General features: G+C 41.3%; 1 protein-coding gene across 11 annotated transcripts in view; it reads left to right on the top strand.

The window, feature by feature from the left end:
• S100PBP (S100P binding protein) overlaps window positions 1–17,419 on the top strand; it is a 41,347-nt gene extending 23,928 nt beyond the window's left edge. For all 11 annotated transcript variants that reach the window (XM_054464372.2, XM_054464345.2, XM_054464336.2 and 8 more), the window contains 2 exons: window positions 11,635–11,722; window positions 14,483–17,419. In XM_054464372.2, the coding sequence (XP_054320347.1) occupies window positions 11,635–11,722; window positions 14,483–14,597 (203 nt within the window). In that variant the 3' untranslated portion in view covers window positions 14,598–17,419. The remainder of the gene's footprint in view (window positions 1–11,634; window positions 11,723–14,482) is intronic.
• Window positions 17,420–18,348: the final 929 nt, after the last annotated feature.

Below are 18,348 nucleotides of genomic sequence, written 5' to 3'. Positions count from 1 at the left end.
TTTCTTGGTAGTCACTGGTTATAGCAGATGAAATAAGTTTAATCAGGTTTTTAAAAATTTTATGGGTCGGAAGCGGTGGCTCACACCTGTAATCCCGGCACTTTAGGAGGCCGAGGCAGGCAGATCACCTGAGGTCGGGAGTTCGAGACCTGACCAACATGGAGAAAGCCCATCTCTACTAAAAATACAAAATTAGCCGGTCGTAGTGGCGCATGCCTGTAATCCCAGCTACTCAGGAGGCTGAGGCAGGAGAATTGCTTGAACCCAGAAAGTGAAGGTTGCGGTGGGCCGAGATAGCGCCATTGCACTCCAGCCTGGGCAACAAGAGCAAAACTCTGTCTCAAAAAAAAAAAAAAAAAAAAATTACGGATTATGCTTTCATGTGGTATCTAAGAAATCTTTGCCTAAAAGAAAAGGCCACAAAAATTTTCTATGTTTTTTTCTAGAGGTTTTATAGCTTTAGGGATTACATTTAGATCTATGATCCTTTTAAAATTTATTCTGTATGTAGTGCAAGATATGGATTAAAGCCTGTAATCCCAGCACTTTGGGAGGCTCAGGTGGGAAGATTGCTTGAGCCCAAGAGTTTGAGACCAGCCTGGGCAATGTGGTGAAACCTTGCCTCTACCAAAAAAAATTAAAAGGTTAGCCGGGCGTGGTGACACACACCTGTAGTCCTAGCTACTCAGAAGGCTAAGGCAGGAGGATTGCTTGAGCCCAGAAGAGGGAGGTTGCATTGATGTACCACTGCACTCCAGCCTGGGTGACAGAGTGTAAGACTGTCTCCAAAAAAAAAAAAAAAAAAAAAAAAAAAAATATATATATATATATATATATATATATGAATGTAAGATTTGTTTTCTTGGCACATGGATATTCAATTGCTTCTTTACCATTTATTGAAAAGACTGTCCATTCTGCATTGAATTGCCTTTGTACCTTTGTCAAAAATCATTTGTCTCTAGAAAAATCAGGTTTCCAGGAAAAAAAAGACTAATGTGTTCCACTAGTGTTCTTATTTTCCGGTTGTGTTGGCTTTTGTAGATTCTTTGCATTTCCATATAAATTTTAGAATTAGCGTATCAATTTCTTAAAAAAGGCTTGGTGGGATTTCGATTTGGGTTGTATTGAGTCTATATAAATAAATAAAATAAAACAGAGAATTAACATTTTATTTTATTTTTTTGAGATGGAGTCTCGCTCTGTTGCCTAGGCTGTCGTGCAGTGGTGCGATCTCAGCTCACTGCAACCTCTGCCTCCAAGATTCAAGCAATTCTCCTGCCTCAGTCTCCCAAGTAGCTGAGATTACAAATGGCTGCCACTACACTCAGCTTAATTTTTTAATTTTTAATACAGACAGGGTTTCACCAAGTTGGCCAGGCCGTTCTCGAACTCTTGACTTCAAGTGATCAGCCCTCCTCAGCCTCCCAAAGTGCTGAGATTACAGGTGTGAGCCCCCGAGCCTGACTGAGAATTAACATTTTAATATTGAGTGTTTTGATTAAAGTCTTCTCTAATTTCCTTCAGAAATGTTTGTAGCTTTTGTACAGTCTTGCACATCTTTTATCCAATTTATCCCTGAGTGTTTCATATTGTGATGCTTTTGTAAAATGACTTAGTTTTTAAAATTTCAGTATCTGTTCATTGCTATTATATAGAAATGTAATTGATTTTTGTGTCTTGGTCTTATATTCTATAACCTTCCTAAATTCTTTTATTAGTTTTGGTAACTTTTTCATAGATTTCATCAGGTTTTCTCTGTAGGTTATCTTATTGTCAGCAAATAAAGAAATTTTTACTTATTTCTTTCTGACTTGGATGCCTTTTATTTGCTTTTCGTGTTCTGCCTAGAACCTCCAGTTTAAGTACAAATGAGATCTTTTCTTTTTGTTTTTTGTTGTTGTTGTTGTTGTTGTTGTTGAGACAGAGTCTCGCTCTGTTGCCCAGACTGGAGCACAGTGGCGTGATCTCGGCTCACTGCAACCTCAGCCTCCTGAGTAGCTAGGACTACAGGCATGAGCCACCACACCCGGCTAATTTTTTTTTTTTTGAGATGAAGTTTCACTCTTCTTGCCCAGGCTGAAGTGCGATGGCACAATCTTGGCTCACCAAAACCTCCGCCTTCCATGTTTAAGCGATTCTCCTGCTTCAGCCTCCTAAATAGCTGGGATTACAGGCATGTGCCACTGTACCTGGCTAATTTTGTACTTTTAGTAGAGACAGGGTTTCTCCATATTGGTCAGGCTGGTCTCGAACTCCCTACCTCAAGTGATCCGCCCACCTTGGCCTCTCAACGTGCTGGGATTACAGGTGTGAGCCACTGCACATGGCCTAATTTTTTGTATTTTTAGTAAAGACGGGGTTTCACCGTGTTAGCCAGGATGGTCTCGATCTCCTGACCTCGTGATCTGCCCATCTTGGCCTCCCAAAATGGTGGGATTACAGGCGTGAGCCACCATGCCCGGCTGAGATTTTTTCCCATCCCCTTGTTGACTTTTTTTTTCTTTTTTTTGAGATGGAGTCTCGCTCTGTCGCCCAGACTGGAGTGCAGTGGCTCGATCTCCGCTCACTGCAGTCTCCGCCTTCCAGGTTCAAGTGATTCTCCTGCCTCAGCCTCCCGAGTAGCTGGGACTACAGGCACCTGCCACCATGCCTGGCTAATTTTTGTATTTTTAGTAGAGACAGGGTTTCACCATGTTGGCCAGGCTGGTCTTGAACTCCTGACCTTAGGTGATCCGCCCACTTCGGCCTCCGCAATTGCTGGATTACAGGTGTGAACCACTGTGCCCAGCCAATTTTTTGTATTTTTAGCAGAGGTGGGGTTTTGCTATATTGGCCAGGCTGGTCTCAAATTTCTGGCCTCAAGTATCTGCCTGCCTCTGCCTCCCAAAGTGTTGGGATTACAGGTGTGAGCCATTGTGCCCGACCCTGTTACTGATTTTAGAAAAACATTTGGAACTGGGCACGGTGGCTCATGCCTGTAATCCCAGTGCTTTGGGAGGCCAATGTGGGAGGATCTCTTGTGCCTAGCCTAGGTTACAGAGCAAACCCTGTTTTGTTACTAATTTTTATGAGATGGGGTCTGGTTCTGTACCCCAGGCTAGAGTGCAGTGGGGCCATCACAGCTCACTGCAGCCTCTACCTCCTTAGCTCAAGTAATACTCTTACCTCGGCCTCCAGAGTAGCTGGGACTACAGGCACGTGCCACTATGCCTAGCTAATTTTTAAATTTTTTTGTAGAGATGGTCTCCAGCTTTGGCCTCCCAAAGTACTGGGATTATGAGCATGAGCCACCATGCCCTTCCTGTTTTCTGATTTCTATTCCGAGATAGAGATATATATAGATATCTATACAGAGATATCTCTCTCTCTCTCTCTCTCTCTCTCTCTCTCTCTATATATATATACCTTTTTTTGAGATGGAATCTCGCTCTGTCGCCCAGGCTGGAGTGCAGTGGCGTGATCTCGGCTCACTGCAAGCTGTGCCTCCTGGGTTCACGCCATTCTCCTGCCTCAGCCTCCCGAGTAGCTGGGACTACAGGCACCCCCCACCACGCCTGGCTAATTTTTTTGTATTTTTATTATTTATTATTTATTTATTTATTTGTTTGTTTTTGAGACGGAGTCTCGCTGTTGCCCAGGCTGGAGTGCAGTGGCGCGATCTTGGCTCACTGCAGGCTCCGCCCCCCGGGTTCACGCCATTCTCCTGCGTCAGCCTCCTGAGTAGTTGGGACTACAGGTGCCCGCCACCTCGCCCGGCTAATTTTTTGTATTTTTAGTAGAGACGGGGTTTCACCATGTTAGCTGGGTTAGCCAGGATGGTCTCGATCTCCTGACCTTTCTTTTTTAAAAAATAGAGACAGTAGCCGAGCATTGTGGTGGCACATACTTGTAGTCCCAGCTACTTGAGAGGCTGAGGTGGGAGGAACCCTTGAACCCAGGAGGCTGAGTGAACCAATGTCGTGTCACAGCACTCCAGCCTAGGTGACTGAGTGAGACCCTGTCTCAAAAAAAAAGTTAGAGATGGCATCTCACTGTTACCCAGGCTAGTCTTGAACTCTTGGCCTCCCAAAGTGCCACAAATACAGGCATGAGTCACCATGCCTGGCCTTGTTTTCTAGCTTTTTAATGTGGAAGATCGGATCATTGATCTTGAGAACTTTCTATTTTCTCTAAGCATTTTAAGCCATAGGCTCCCCTTTAGGCACTGCTAGCTGCATCCCACACATTTTGATATGTTTTCATTTTCTTTTTTTTTTTTTTTTTTAAGATAAAGCCTTACTCTGTCACCCAGCCTGAGTGCAGTGGTACAATCATGGTTCACTGTAGCATCAACCTCCCGGGCTCATGATCTTCCTACCTCAGCCTCCCAGGTAGCTGGGACTACAGGTGTGTGCTGCCAAGCCTGGCTAATTTTTTGTATTTTTTGTAGAGATGGGGTTTTGCCATGTTGCCCACGCTGGTCTCTAAACTCCTGGGCTCAAGTGATTTACCCACCTTGGCCTCCCAAAGTGCTAGGATTACAGGTGTGAGCCACTGGGCCTTGCCTTAATTAATTAATTAATTTTTTTTTTTTTTTTTTTTTGAGACAGAGTCTCACTCTGTCACCCAGGCTGGAGTGCTATAGCATGGTCTTGGCTTACTGCAACCCCCACCTCCTGGGTTCAAGCAATTCTCCTGCCTCAGCCTCCTGAGTAGCTGGGACTACAGGTGCATGCCACCACACCCGGCTTATTTTTGTAGTTTTTTAGTAGAGATGGGGTTTCACTGTGTTGGCCAGGCTGGTCTTGAACTCCTGACCTCGTGATCTGCCTGCCTCGACCTCCCAAAGTGCTGGGATTACAGGCATGAGCCACCGCGCCTGACCTCCTTAATTTACTTTTATGTTTAAAGTAGATGTCTTATAGACAGCATACAATTGGTAGCTGGGTCTTGCTTTTTTTTTTTTTCCCAGTCTCACAATCTCAGTCTTTAATTGGAGCGTTAATCCATTTACATTTAAGGTACAATCCCATATGGCTGGATTTAAATCTACCATCTTGTTACTTGTTTTCTATTTGTTTTTTGTTTCCGCTTCCATCTTTCCCTGACTCATTTAATTTTTGTAGTATTTTTTAGTATTCCATTTTATCTCCATACTTACTGCCTATATCTTTGTTGTATTTTTATTATCTTATTAAATTTATTATTATTATTATGGAGATGGGATCTCACTCTGTTGCCTAGGCTGGAGTGCAGTAACATGATTATAGCTCACTGTAGTCTTGACCTCCTGGCCTCAAGCAATCCTCCCACCTCATCCTTCAAAGTGTTGGGATTACAGGTATGTTATTTTTACTTTAAACAGTAAATTGTCTTTCTTTTTTTTTTTTTTTTTGAGATGGAGTTTCGCTCTTGTTGCCCAGGCTGTAGTGCAATGGTGCGATCTCGGCTCACCGCAACCTCCGCCTCCAGGTTCAAGCGATTCTCCTGCCTCAGCCTCCCTAGTAGCTAGGATTACAGGCACGTGCCACCACACCCGGCTAATTTTGTGTTTTTAGTAGAGACGGGGTTTCTCCATGTTGGTCAGGCTGGTCTCGAACTCCCAAATTCAGGTGATCCGCCCGCCTCGGCCTCCCAAAGTGCTGGGATTACAGGCATGAGCCACCGCGCCTTGCCATAACAGTAAATTATCTTTTAAAGACATCATCTGAATAGGAAAAATAGCCTTTTATATGTACTCACATACTTAACCATTTCCAGTGCTTTTGATTATTTTCTATAGATCCAAGTTTCGATATGATATTATTTTCCTTTTTCCTAATGAACAACTTTTAATGTTTGTTGTAGTGCACATCTACTGATGAAGTCTCTCTGCTTTTATTTAGAACCTGTTTATTTTGTCTTCATTTAAAAAGCTTTTTATTTTGAAAAATTATAGACTTATAAGAAGTTTCAAGACTCACCTCAGTTGTTTCTCTTTCCTCGGGGATCACAATTCTCAGTAGTCTGAAAGCACTTGTTTCATAATTTTGCCTAGTTTCCAGTAGCTTACAATGAGAGGTTAAGTCCCCCATTCATCTTAGCTAAAAGTGGAAATAGCTGCTTTGATTTTTATTGACGATCATAAACAGCAATGGTTATATAAATTCTGATTCTGAATTTCCCAGTACTGTTGAGGACATTCATATATCATTCAGTATCCCCTGTATCACTTCATAAATGAGTTATATAATAACTCCTGTTTCTTTTACTTTTTCCCTTGCCTGCAAGGAAAATCAGTCAAGATTTCTACTAGATCATCGCAATTTTGTTGACCTAGAGGTGACACATTTGCATTCTTGCCTTCTACTTATTTTTTTCTTTTCATTTATATTTTATTAATCTATTTATAAAAGCAGTAGCCCATGTCCCCTGTAGCACATTTTTTCTTTCCTTCTCTCTCCATTCCCTCCCCGGTATTAAGTACTTTACATTGCATGGAATAGAGACATTATGATAGCCTTTAAGTAACTGAGTTTAAGGATTTACAGGAAAAGATGATTAGATGAGACTCTTTTCATCAGGCCTCGTAGTGAAAAGAATTAACCATAGAGCCGAACTACACGCTCCGTCAGAAATGTGTGCCTCTGACCAGGTGCTGCAGCTCACACCTGTAATCCCAGCACTTTGGGAGGCCAAGGTGGGCGGATCATGAAGTCAGGAGTTCGAGACCAACCTCGCCAAGATGATGCAACCCCATCTCTACTAAAAATACAAAAATTAGCCGAGTATGGTGGCGGGCACCTGTAATCCCAGCTACTCGGGAGGCTGAGGCAGGAGAATTGCTTGAAACCGGAAGGCGGGGTTTGCAGTGAGCCAATATCAAGCCACTACACTCCAGCCTGGGCAAAAGAGCGAAACTTCGTCTCAGAAAAAAAGAAAGAAAAAAGAAATGTGTGCCTCTGTTCCCTATTGGGATTTTCCCTAATCTAATCTGTTTCTGTGACCAGTACTTTTGCTGCTGTTTAGCTATCTCAAGTAACTGTTTTTCCTAGAGCCCTGCATGTGTGCTGTTCTCTCTCTTGTTCTCATTACGAAAGCTCACATTGACATTTCAAAGGAGAGTATCTGATTGGTTTACTTAATGACCTGCTGGTACCAGGCAGCCTTCTAGGTCATTAGGTCATTAGCCAGCTGAGAGAGTCGCTGTTCTTTGGTCACGTGCCACACTTGATTGAGTTAGGGTCATGTGGGTGGTAAAAAGTATTATGTTCTATAAAACCTGTCAGAATTGGCATAGCAGGTACTCAGCATTATCCATCCTCCTCCATTATGATATAAAAATTGATTCACTTTAAACTTAAACTGGATGTTTCCCCAAAACCAGTCACCTTGATACTTATAGATTAAGATTTAGATGAATTGTTGACTTCATTCCTGAAATATTGGGGTTTTTCCCCTTCTTTATTTCATTCTTAGTCACAAAACAAAGGACAGTCTTTACCACCTTTTTGCCACAACTTAAAATAAACCCATGGTACTGATTGTTGGTCCAAGAAAGCCCATCTGTTAGAGACTATGAAGAGAAGAGAAAATTCAAATGTTCCCATTCTTGTTAGCATCTCTAAATTTGGAGGAAGATGAGGTTCAAACTATAAGCTAAAATGAGGTTTTTGGATTATTAGCCCCACCTGGGTTTGAATCCTGGCTTTTCTGATTTACTAGGTGATAGATGAGTATCTTTTCTTTTTTTTTTTTTTTTTTGGAGACAGTGTCTTGCTCTGTCACCCAGGTTGGAGTGCAGTGGTATGATCCTGGCTCACTGCAGCCTCCACCTCATGGGCTCAGGTGATCCTCCTACCTCAGCCCTCTGGAGTCGATGGGACTACAGGTGTGTACTACCACACCCGGGTACTTTTTGTAGAGACGGGGTTTCACCATGTTGCCCAGGCTGGTCTTGAACTCCTGGGCTCAAGCCATCCACCTGCCTCGGCCTCCCAAAGTGCTGGGAAAGTATTTTTTTGTAAGCTTCAGTTTACTTGTGAATAAAATGGAGGTTATAGAGTTTGCCATCTGTGATTGTTAGAATTAAATTGTAGGATAAATGCAAAGCAGTTAGCAAAGTACCTAGCACATAAGAAGTGCTTGATAAATGTTAGCTCTCATTATCTCTAGATCATTAAATCTTATTAATAATAAAGGTTAGGCTAGCCTAACAGTTATTAGTGCTAAGGAAAATTAAAATTTTTTGGTACATGAGCTGAAATCTAATTATTGAGCCCTTGTTTACAAAAGACATGGCTATATGATTTTTACTTTCTAATCTCAACTGTGAAATGTTGCTCCCAGAAAATTTTTTAAGGAAAGTCAATCCTATGATAGTTTTATATTGTTGGAATTCTGGCTTTGTCACTAGACATGTGACTTTGGGCAAATTAGTTAACTTTTCTGTGCCTCAGTTTCTTTACAGTTTTATATACTTTTGTCTGTAAAACGGGGAAAATACCTTATAGGATAGTTGTAAAGAATGAGTTGATATATATAAACTAGCGCATAGGACAGTGCCTTTATTTATTTATTTAAACAGGCTTGATATATAGTGTTATATAAATTGCTGCTGCTGGATTTGACTCCTAGAAGTTAAATATTTGAATATTAGGCCCCTTTGGCTAACTGGCTATTCTTCTCATCATTTAATGTGAATAGATATGTTTGTAGATTTAATATCTTTAGTTTTCATTGCCAGATTAATTTTCTAAAATGCAGGTGATAAGAAATGAGTGAGCTGAAGGACATGTTCTATAGATAATCTTGTGGTTCCATTTTGATGGACACAGAATTTCCATATATTGCTAGCCTTCCTTTGTGAAGCTTTGGTAGGAAAAATGTATCTTGAAATTTTTATAAAAGCTGATTCTCCCCTCCCCTGCCTCCCACTGAAATGTCCTTTTTGGGTGACCACAGGGAGTGGAGTGCTAGCGAGGTGAAAGTGGGCTATTGGAAAGGCAATTTGAATTGAGACCTTTGATTTTAGCTTTACAAATCCAGCAGGTAAGGAATTTTCTAATCAAGAGTTACTTCCCTTCACGAGGAAACTCATTTCTGATTTATTTTTCCTTCTCAAGGAGTGACAGTAATGCCTTTTCTTTCCATGAGTGAGATTGAACATTGTTTTTATTATGTTTATTGATCACTTGTAATAATTTTGCAAGTTGTCTATTCATGCCCTTGACCTTTTTTAAAAAATAAAGAGACTGTAGATAAAGGACATTAAACTTTTGCCAAGTATGTTTCAAATATATTTTTCATTTTGTCAATTATCTTTCATTTGGTCGTGCTTTTTTAACAGTAGAGAAACTTTTAATGAAATCTATAAATTTTTCCTAAAAAGTGTTATAGTTAGAAAAATATTTGAGTGCCATAAAATGTCATAGTTTATGTGTGGATGGATCCATTTAATAAATGTTTTTCCTTAAAATTTCACAGGATTTGCAGAGTCTTTGCAAGCTAACATAGGCCTGAGGTGCTAACATCATAATAGCTACTACCACTCACTGCACACATGCTGTGTGCCATAGCAATGTGCTAGGTCTTTTACGTACAATATTCCTAAAACTCAGCTTCAAGCTAAATTGTATTATCTGCTTTTCATAGATGAGTAGTGAGCCCTGAAGAAGTGAAATAATTTGCCCAGGGTCACAGAGCTAATTGATGGATTGGAATTTTAACTCAACTCTGCCTAACTCCAAAGTATATAGTATACTTTTTCTACAAAGCTCTACTTTTTGAGGCTTCAAATAAATTACATTTATCCTAAAAGTTACGTTACTTTTACTAGAACTTGAAAATATGAGTCTGTAGCCTACTGAGACTGCTTTTGATTCCCGAAAGCACAGTGGATAAGGTAATGAAAAACATGTAAACGAGCTGAAAAGTCTCCACTGTCTAGGGCTTTGATTTTCAAAGTGTGCTTCTCAGCCGGGCATAGTAACTCACGCCTGTAATCCCAGCCTTTGGGAGGCCAAGGCGGGTGGATCACTTGAGGTCAGGAGTTCAAGAACAGCCTGGCCAACATGGTGAAACCCTGTCTCTACTAAAAATACAAAAATTAGCCAGGCATGGTGGCAGGCCCCTGTAATCCCAGCTACTTAGGAGGCTGAGGCAGGAGAATCACTTGAACCCGGGAGGAGGAGGTTGCAGTGAGCCCAGATCATACCACTGCACTTTGGCCTGGGTGACAGAGTGAGACTCCATCTCCCACCCCACCACCTGCAAAAAAAAAAAAAAAAAAATGTGGTTCTTAGACCACCAGCATCAGCATCACTTGGGAATTTGCTTGAAATGCAAATTCTCAGGCCCTACCCAGGTCTGTAGTTTTCTGATTATGTATAATCAGAAAGTCTGGAGGCTAGGCCCAGCAATCTGTTTTACAATACCTCCAGTTGATTATAATGTATGTTAAAATTTGCGAACCACTGGTCTAGGGGAATTATTTCCTAACTAGTGTTTTATTTCTGCTTCTATTGAGTTTTAGCCTAAGTCTCAATCGTTGAGTGCAAAATTAGCATTATTGCATAGTGGCAAGGACATGGAGTCACACAGGAGCTAGTTGAATCCTGGGTCATCAAGAATTTCAGGGCCATGCATGGTGGCTCACACCTGTAATCCTAGCACTTTGGGAGGATCATTTGAGGTCAGGAATTGGAGACCAGCCTTGCCAACATGGTGAAACCCCATCTCTACTAAAAATATAAAAATTAGCCTGGCATGGTGGTAGGCGCCTGTAGTCCCAGCTACCCAGGAGGCTGAGGCAAGAGAATCGCTTGAACCTAGGAGGCAGAGGTTGCAGTGAACCGAAATCACGCCATTGCACTCTAGCCTGGACGACAGAGCAAGACTCTGTCTCAAAAAAAAAAAAGTATTTCAGGCAAGTTCACCTCCCATAGTTTCCCATCTTTGAAATGATATTAATAACATCTATCTCCATGTAAGATTTTTTTTTAGAATTAAGTAAGATAATATGTAAAGTGTCTAGTACATTGCTAGGATCCCAGGTGTTTGAGAAATTGCATCTAGCAATTTTTCTTGTTAGCAAAGAGCGCCCACCTCCATCTGTTCTAAACTCCTCTTGTTTCTTGAATGTATTTGCTGTCTTTTGTTTCTGGGGCTTTGTATTAACTGTTATCTTTTGGCATCCAACCTCCTAACCCTCTTTACCTCACTAATTTTATACATCCTTTAGATCACTGCTATAGTTACTCCCCCTGGAGGGGGCTTTCCCTAACCCCCACCCCCCCAGTCTCTATAGCAGTCTGTATTTCTATCACTGCATTTATCACACCACTTTGGAATCATCTGTCTCCTGTATAAACTTCATTGAGGTAGTGTCTTGTTCACTGCCATATTCCTAGGGACAAGTAAAGTTCCCTGTATATTGTAGGAGCTAAGTGTTGAATGAATGAATGGTGGCTGCCATTATTGCTTCACCTTCACCCTCTAAGAGCAGTCTCCCCATTCTGGTTTATAGTTTCTGTGCTCACTGCTTGTGATAATCATAAGTATATATTGTTGAGAACAGTGCCTGTTTTCTCTTTCCCTGAAAGCACCTACTTTGACGTTGGCTGACATAGTTCACTCAGCTGTCTCCTAACCACTGATCCCTCTGTATCACAGGTATCTCGGGGGAGCTTTGTGCCTTGATGGATCAAGTTCATCATATGCAGCACTCAAAATGGCAGCATCCTTCGGACCTCACCACGCGGTGAGTGGGTGATTAGAAGAAGATGGAAAAGGGTAGAATGGCTGGGCGCGGTGGCTCACACCTGTAATCCCAGCACTTTGGATGGCCAAGGTGGGTGGGTCACTTGAGGTCAGGAGTTTGAGACCATCCTGGCCAACATGGTGAAACCCCATATCTACCAAAAATACAAAAATTAGCTGGGCGTGGTGGCAAGCATCTGTAGTCCCAGCTACTCAGGAGGCTGAGGCAGGACAGTTGCTTGAATCCGGTGGCGAAGGTTGCAGTGAGCCAAGATGGTGCCACTGTACTCAAGCCTGGGCGGCAGAGCAAGACTCCGTCAAAAAAGAAGAAAAAAGGGTGGGGTGGGGTGGTGAAATTTGGCTGCAGGAGGAATGTAGTGGGGAGTAGGGGTTGGAATTGTTTAATTCAAGAGGCGGGGGGAAAAAGTGATGCAGTATAATGGAATAAGAACTGGACTGAGGCTGAGCACAGTAGCTCATGCCTGTAATTCCAGCACTTTGGGAGGCCAAGGCAGGAGGATTGCTTGAGCCCAGGAGTTCGAGACCAGCGTGGCCAATGTGAGACCTCGTCGCTACAAAAAATCCAAAACTTAACTGGGCATGGTGGTGTGTGTCTGTAGTCCTTGAGAGTGCCTGAGAGAAAAGGATTGCTTGAAGCCCAGGAGCTTGAGGCTGTAATGAGCAATGATTATGCCACTGCACTCCAGCCTGGGCAACAGGGTGAGACCCTGTCTCAAAAAACAAACAGACAAAACAAAAACTGGACTGAAATTCAGGAAACCTCAGTTCTAATACTAGCTTTGCAACTTGGTGTCAAAGGACCTTCCTAATTCTGAAATCTTCTGGAATTTTTTTTTTAAGACTCAAATTTAGTATTACAGTTTTCTGGATTCTTGATGCAGTGTGGCTGTACAAATTTATTCAGTTACTTTGATTCAGATACTCAAAAACCTTGGAATCATCTTTTACTTTTTTCTCTCTCACCCCATATTCAGTCTATCAGCAAATCCCATAGGCTCTGCATATACAGTTGTCCTTGGTATTCATGAGGGATTAGTTCCAGGACCCTCTTTGGATACCAAAATCCACGGATGCTCACGTTCCTTATATAAAATGCCATAGTGTTTGCATAACCTGTGCACATCCTTCCATATACTTTAAATCATCTCTATATTACTTATAACTAATACAGTATAAATGCTATGCAAATAGTTGTTATACTGTATTGTTTAGGAAATAATGACAAGGAAAAAATGTCTGTACATGTTCGGTACAGATGGAACCATCCATTTTTCTTTGAATATTTTTGACCCATGGTTGGTTAAATCCATGGATGTAGAACCCATGGATATGGAGGGTCAGCTGTATATCCAAAGCCTAACTATTTCTCATCATTTGACCTGGATTGTTGCAAGTCTCCTAAATGCCCTCCCTGCTTCTGCCCTTGCCAGTGCATTGTTCACAACTCAGCAGCCAAAGAAAGAGATTCTTTTAAAGCATAAATCATATTTGCTCAGTATTTCCCAGTGGCTTCCCATCTCACATCTTCCCATTCTCGTAATCCCCTACAAAGGCCTATATGCTTTGGCCTATGCTCACCAACCTCATCTCCTAATACTCTTCCTCTTGCTTCAGGGCCTTTACAGTCATATTCCCTCTGTAGTTGTCAAAATCATAGCATTTCTCAGAAGGAAAGGCAGTGTAGTGTAATTGTTATTAGATAAATTCTGGAGTCAGATGTGAATTCAAATCCAGTTCTTCTGCTTATTCTACTGTATGACCTTGGGTAAGTTATTAACCTGAGGCTCAATTTCCTTACCTATACAAGGACTTAATGAAAATACTAGTAGGATTGTCACAGTATTAAGTGAGGAGAGGTATTTAAAGAATTCAGCAAGTACTTGCATATAGGAATAGATAAATGTCAGGTACTGTTACAGTTATTTTCAACCCTGGCTACTACTCATAATCACCTGCGGAGATGTCTAAAAATACAGATGTTTGTATCCTGATTCCAGGTATTCTAAGTCATTAAGTCTGGGAGGAGGGAGAGGCCAAGAATCCATATCTGTATTTGTTTTTTCTTTTTCTTTTTTTAAATTTTAGAATGCGTATCTTCAGAAAGCTTCCTAGATTATTAGGAGCACTTTCAGAGTCGAAAATGGGATCAAATTATCTCAGAGCGTCTTGCTCAGAACTGCAGCCCAGCACATAACTAAAAGAGACTTTTAAGAAATTTTACTTTGAGTCTGTGCTGTTAATTTTTGAGTCTCTAAACTCACATGATGACTTACCTTTCTGGGAATTTATTCTAATTTTAACTACTGTGTCCTGAGCAACCTTGAGCTGTGTCAGACAATGAGGTCCTTTTGGAGGTACAGGTCTGATACAAACAATGAAATATAGATCCTACCCTAAATTCTTCTGGAGGAAGAAAATGGGTTTTTTTTTTTCTCCCCTACTTACACATTATTCTACATTAGTTTTCCTTAGAACATTGTGTATATGGCACATAGCACCATAATATCTATGGGAATTAGGTGGCTTTGGGAGTTGGAAAGAAATAGCACTTACGGTGTGGTGTTCATATAAATGAAATAGTATAAAATTTCTAAAATTGCGAGAATTGAAATATAAAATTAATATCTGATTTCCAAAAGAAAGATTTTCTTACAATTGTTGTGCTGGCCTTTTTTTATGTACAGATAGCCATTCTAGTTGAAATAGCCTTCCTGTTTGTACTCTCCCTCTCTCTTGATAGAAACTACGCCCGCCGACAGAAACATCTGCAAAGATACAGTCTGACTCAGTGGGTTGACAGGAACATGCGAAGCCACCATCGGTTCCAGCGTCTCCCAGACTTCTCGTACAGTTAACTTGTGTCATCCCATCAGCAATGAAGGTCCCTATCCAGGGTCCTGCTTGGAGCAGCATTTCATGTTCTTTTGCTGTTTTGTGCTTTGCCGATTTTGGATTTTATTTTTCACAAGGTTTTTATTTAAAAAACTCATCACCTTTTGGAAATGCCCATTGCCGACTTGAATTTTTTTGTATGAAGTCCCTCCTGATTTTGTGTGTGTGTGTCTGTGTTTAAGCAAGCGTTCGGTTGGTATAGTTTTTTTTGTTTTTTTAATTTAAATTGAAGGTAGCTGCCTCCTGAAAGCCAGCATTAAGCCAGAACACCCAGGTTCAAGCAAAAGACCCACCTCTCTGCGGAGGCAAAGTCTACTTTCTGGTACCTCAAAGAAATCATTGTTCAATCTCCCATAAGGAAGAGATTCTTTACCAGGCTGTGAGCCAGTGTTAGGTGACTTGTGAATGGACATAAGTTACTTTTAACAACCCCTCTTATTTTTTATTTGAATCCTCTGAATACCTGTCAGTATTTTAAAGTTGGCAATCCAGGACATTATAAGTAGGATGGAGCAGGAGAAGAATCCTATCGAAAGGACAAATTAAAATAGTAAATCCTCTCCTCTCCCTTCTGTATGTACTAGCTGCCTTGATTTTTTTTGTTGGGGGGGGATTTTTTCATTCCTTATTGAACTTATTTTGCACAATAGTGTTTACAAATCTTATACATCTTACTTTGACAGAAGACTTATAATACCTTGTGGTCTTGAGACTGGTTGTCTCCTTTGCCTTTCTTCAAGGATTTTCCTTTTTCTTTTTACCCCCCAGTGACCACTCTGCTCGGTAGGATTCTAGTGGCAGTATTCTTGTAACCTGTTAGACGTGGATATGCCTCTTCAGGATGGCCTCCTTGCTGTCTTTATTGAAGAGCTGCCCACCCAGGGTCTTGACTCTAGGGCAGGCTAGTGCTATTGTGGTGTCAGTTGGTATTTAGTTTCATTTGCTGAACCCCAAATTTGAGTGTTAGTTAGGGAGCCTCCATTCTGTGGGAGAGTGTGGAAAGGCACTCTTTTGTCTCCATTATTAGTTAACAAGAGGTGTCTTTAGGCCCTGGATGTTATCATCTCATTTGGTCAAGCCCCTGATACCTAGTTTCACATGGATGCTAACGTGGATGTAATATAGTTGTGACTAAGCCTATGCACAAAAGCATTACCTGATCTTAAGGTTTGGTATTCTAACCAAAGTTGACAGACTGTGCGTCTGTCTTAATGGATGTCTTAGGAGTTGGTTATTCTCTCTTTTTTTTTTTTGAGACGGAGTTTCATTCTTGTTGCCCAGGCTGGAGTGCAATGGCGTGATCTCTGCTCACCACAACCTCCACCTCCTGGGTTCAAGTGATTCTCCTGTCTCAGCCTCCCGAGTAGCTGTGATTACAGGCATGCGCCACCATGCCCGGCTAATTTCGTATTTTTTAGTAGAGACAGGATTTCTCCATGTTGGTCAGGCTGGTCTTGAACTCCTGACCTCAGGTGATCCGCCCACCTCGGCCTCCTAAAGTGCTGGGATTACACGCGTGAGCCACTGCACCTGGCCGGTTATTCTCTCTTTACAGATAGCTATAGACATCATTTTAGGAAGTTTTGCAGTCTGGCATTTGTGCTGTTGTTCATTCTCTGTGAAGGTTGTTCATAGTTGCTATAGCCTGTGTTTAGTTTTGTGATTTCATCAATCCCATCTTTCTGTGTGAGTAACGCATTCTAAACATCCTACCCCACTTTAGAAACTGACGTGGGGAAAGCTTGGTCATTTAAGCCAACAATAAATTTGGGTGAATGTCCCTAAGTGTTTACTGTTTTTATCCAGTCAAAGATTTGCTTTTCCTTGAACATTTGGTTTAAATTCTGGGGCCAAAATGCAAAGGAGAAGTTCTATTCAAAGGCAGTAGTTGAAATCTATTATTTTAGTTAGCCTACTTGGCATTTACTACATTGGTCACTTCTCCAGGCTGCCCTAAATTAGGCTGATGGAGTGAGACATGCCAAACATCCACCTTTGGGACCATAGCATAGTTAAAATTAAATGTAGTTGGAATAGCTAGCATTGCAGCTGTCTCGTTCCCTACAGAAAACCCAAGGAGTGAAGGGACAGGATTTTGCCTAGGCAAAAATCTAAGACTCATGCCCTCCTGGTACATGGGGTTTTAAGACTGAATGTGTAATAGGAGCACTGCCTTTGCCAAATCAAATGAGTGACAGGTTAACTAGAAAATGTGACAATCACATTTCCTCTTAGCTCAAATAATTCTGTTTTTCCCAGGCTTTAGCAGCTTAATTAAATCTGTTGGACTGGGGGAGGAGAGAGCTGTTCTCTAGTGGTTAACATGGTATTCTTTAAGAAGAAAAAACAAAGCCAAAGAAAACTCATTATCTGGCATGTTCGCCTTAAAGATGGTAGTGGGTAGAATCTGGAGTTTTCATCTCTTTTCAAAGCTGCATATCTCTTATATTTGGTGTTGGCCTCTAAGTCTAATATTGCAGTTGGAATTCTTGCTGTATTATTTTTTAAGCAAGTGTTAGGTGCATTTAACTGCTTTCTTCATCCATGATGACATTCCCACCATGGGGGTCTTGACAAAGCAGAGTAAAAACATGCTGTTTACATTGTTTACTTATAAGTAAGGAGCCTGAAATAACCTGTAGTTTCTAATGCAGGCCCTGATTTACTGGCGTTGTCAGTTTCAATTATGAAACTGAAGTTTGGTGCCTCCTCTTTATCATGTTTTTTCCCTTGTAGCAGTTGTGTTTAATGTCATTAAAAAGAAATAAAAGTTCTTTGTCAGTGACATATGTACTGTGGCGGTCTGTCATAGGCTTCGATGGAAGGTTATTTGACTTCTTCCTTTGCGTAGGTAGGTTAGTGGGGTGGGGAGGGGGGCGGCAGTTAGTAGAACGTGGTACTGGGAAGGCGAGGGTGCTTGCTCCCTATTCTTTTGAAGGTAAATTACAGTGTTGAGAAAGGTGTTCTAGCAGTTAAGAAATGTTGAAATTGATTGGGATTTGCAGCTACATACGGTGCATGTCAGGAGCCTGACATAGGGAGAGCCTGAAATATCATTATGCCTCAGTTTTTGCAGAGGGGGAAGATGGCTCAGCCGTGATCAGGCAGGCATTGCCTTTTATTCCTTCCCATGGCTGTGTGATTGACCTCCATATCTCTGCTTCTCTAGAGCTTGCATTGATTATGGAAGAAGCCATGCTATCCCAGAGCATTCTCTTTGAAGGGGATGTAAGAAACCAGAATCAGTGGTACAGAATTGATGGTTGTTCATAACCCAGTTTCTCCAGAAACTGCGACTTCTAAAAACTGGGTGAAGGTTGGGTAAGTGTGGGTAGATGTGGGAGACACAGTGTTCCTTAGATCCCTTTCGTGAACCAAAGCTTCTTAGACTTACCCCCAGAAGCAAGGAAAAAAGGGAAGGCAATAATAACTTGTCACCTATATTAGCCAGTGCTTTAAAAATCTGAGTTCATGCTGAGAAAACAAGTAGCAACATGTTTAGCCATGCTATCTGGCCTGCTGTGCTATAAGTTTTGTCTATAAATTCTAGACAAAATATAATATTGAGTCCATGCAAAAGACTCAATATAAGTTTGCTAAGTACTCAGCAACTTGACATTCTTGTCTCAATCTGAGGTACTCTCCTTAACCTATGCATATCTGTTTTGTTCCTATCAGGTGTAGATAGGATCTTTTGTCCATTTTACATTACGG

The sequence above is a fragment of the Pongo pygmaeus genome, chromosome 1 (assembly GCF_028885625.2).
Source record: "Pongo pygmaeus isolate AG05252 chromosome 1, NHGRI_mPonPyg2-v2.0_pri, whole genome shotgun sequence".
Taxonomy (NCBI): domain Eukaryota; kingdom Metazoa; phylum Chordata; class Mammalia; order Primates; family Hominidae; genus Pongo; species Pongo pygmaeus.
This window is presented reverse-complemented; position numbering and strand designations above follow the sequence as displayed.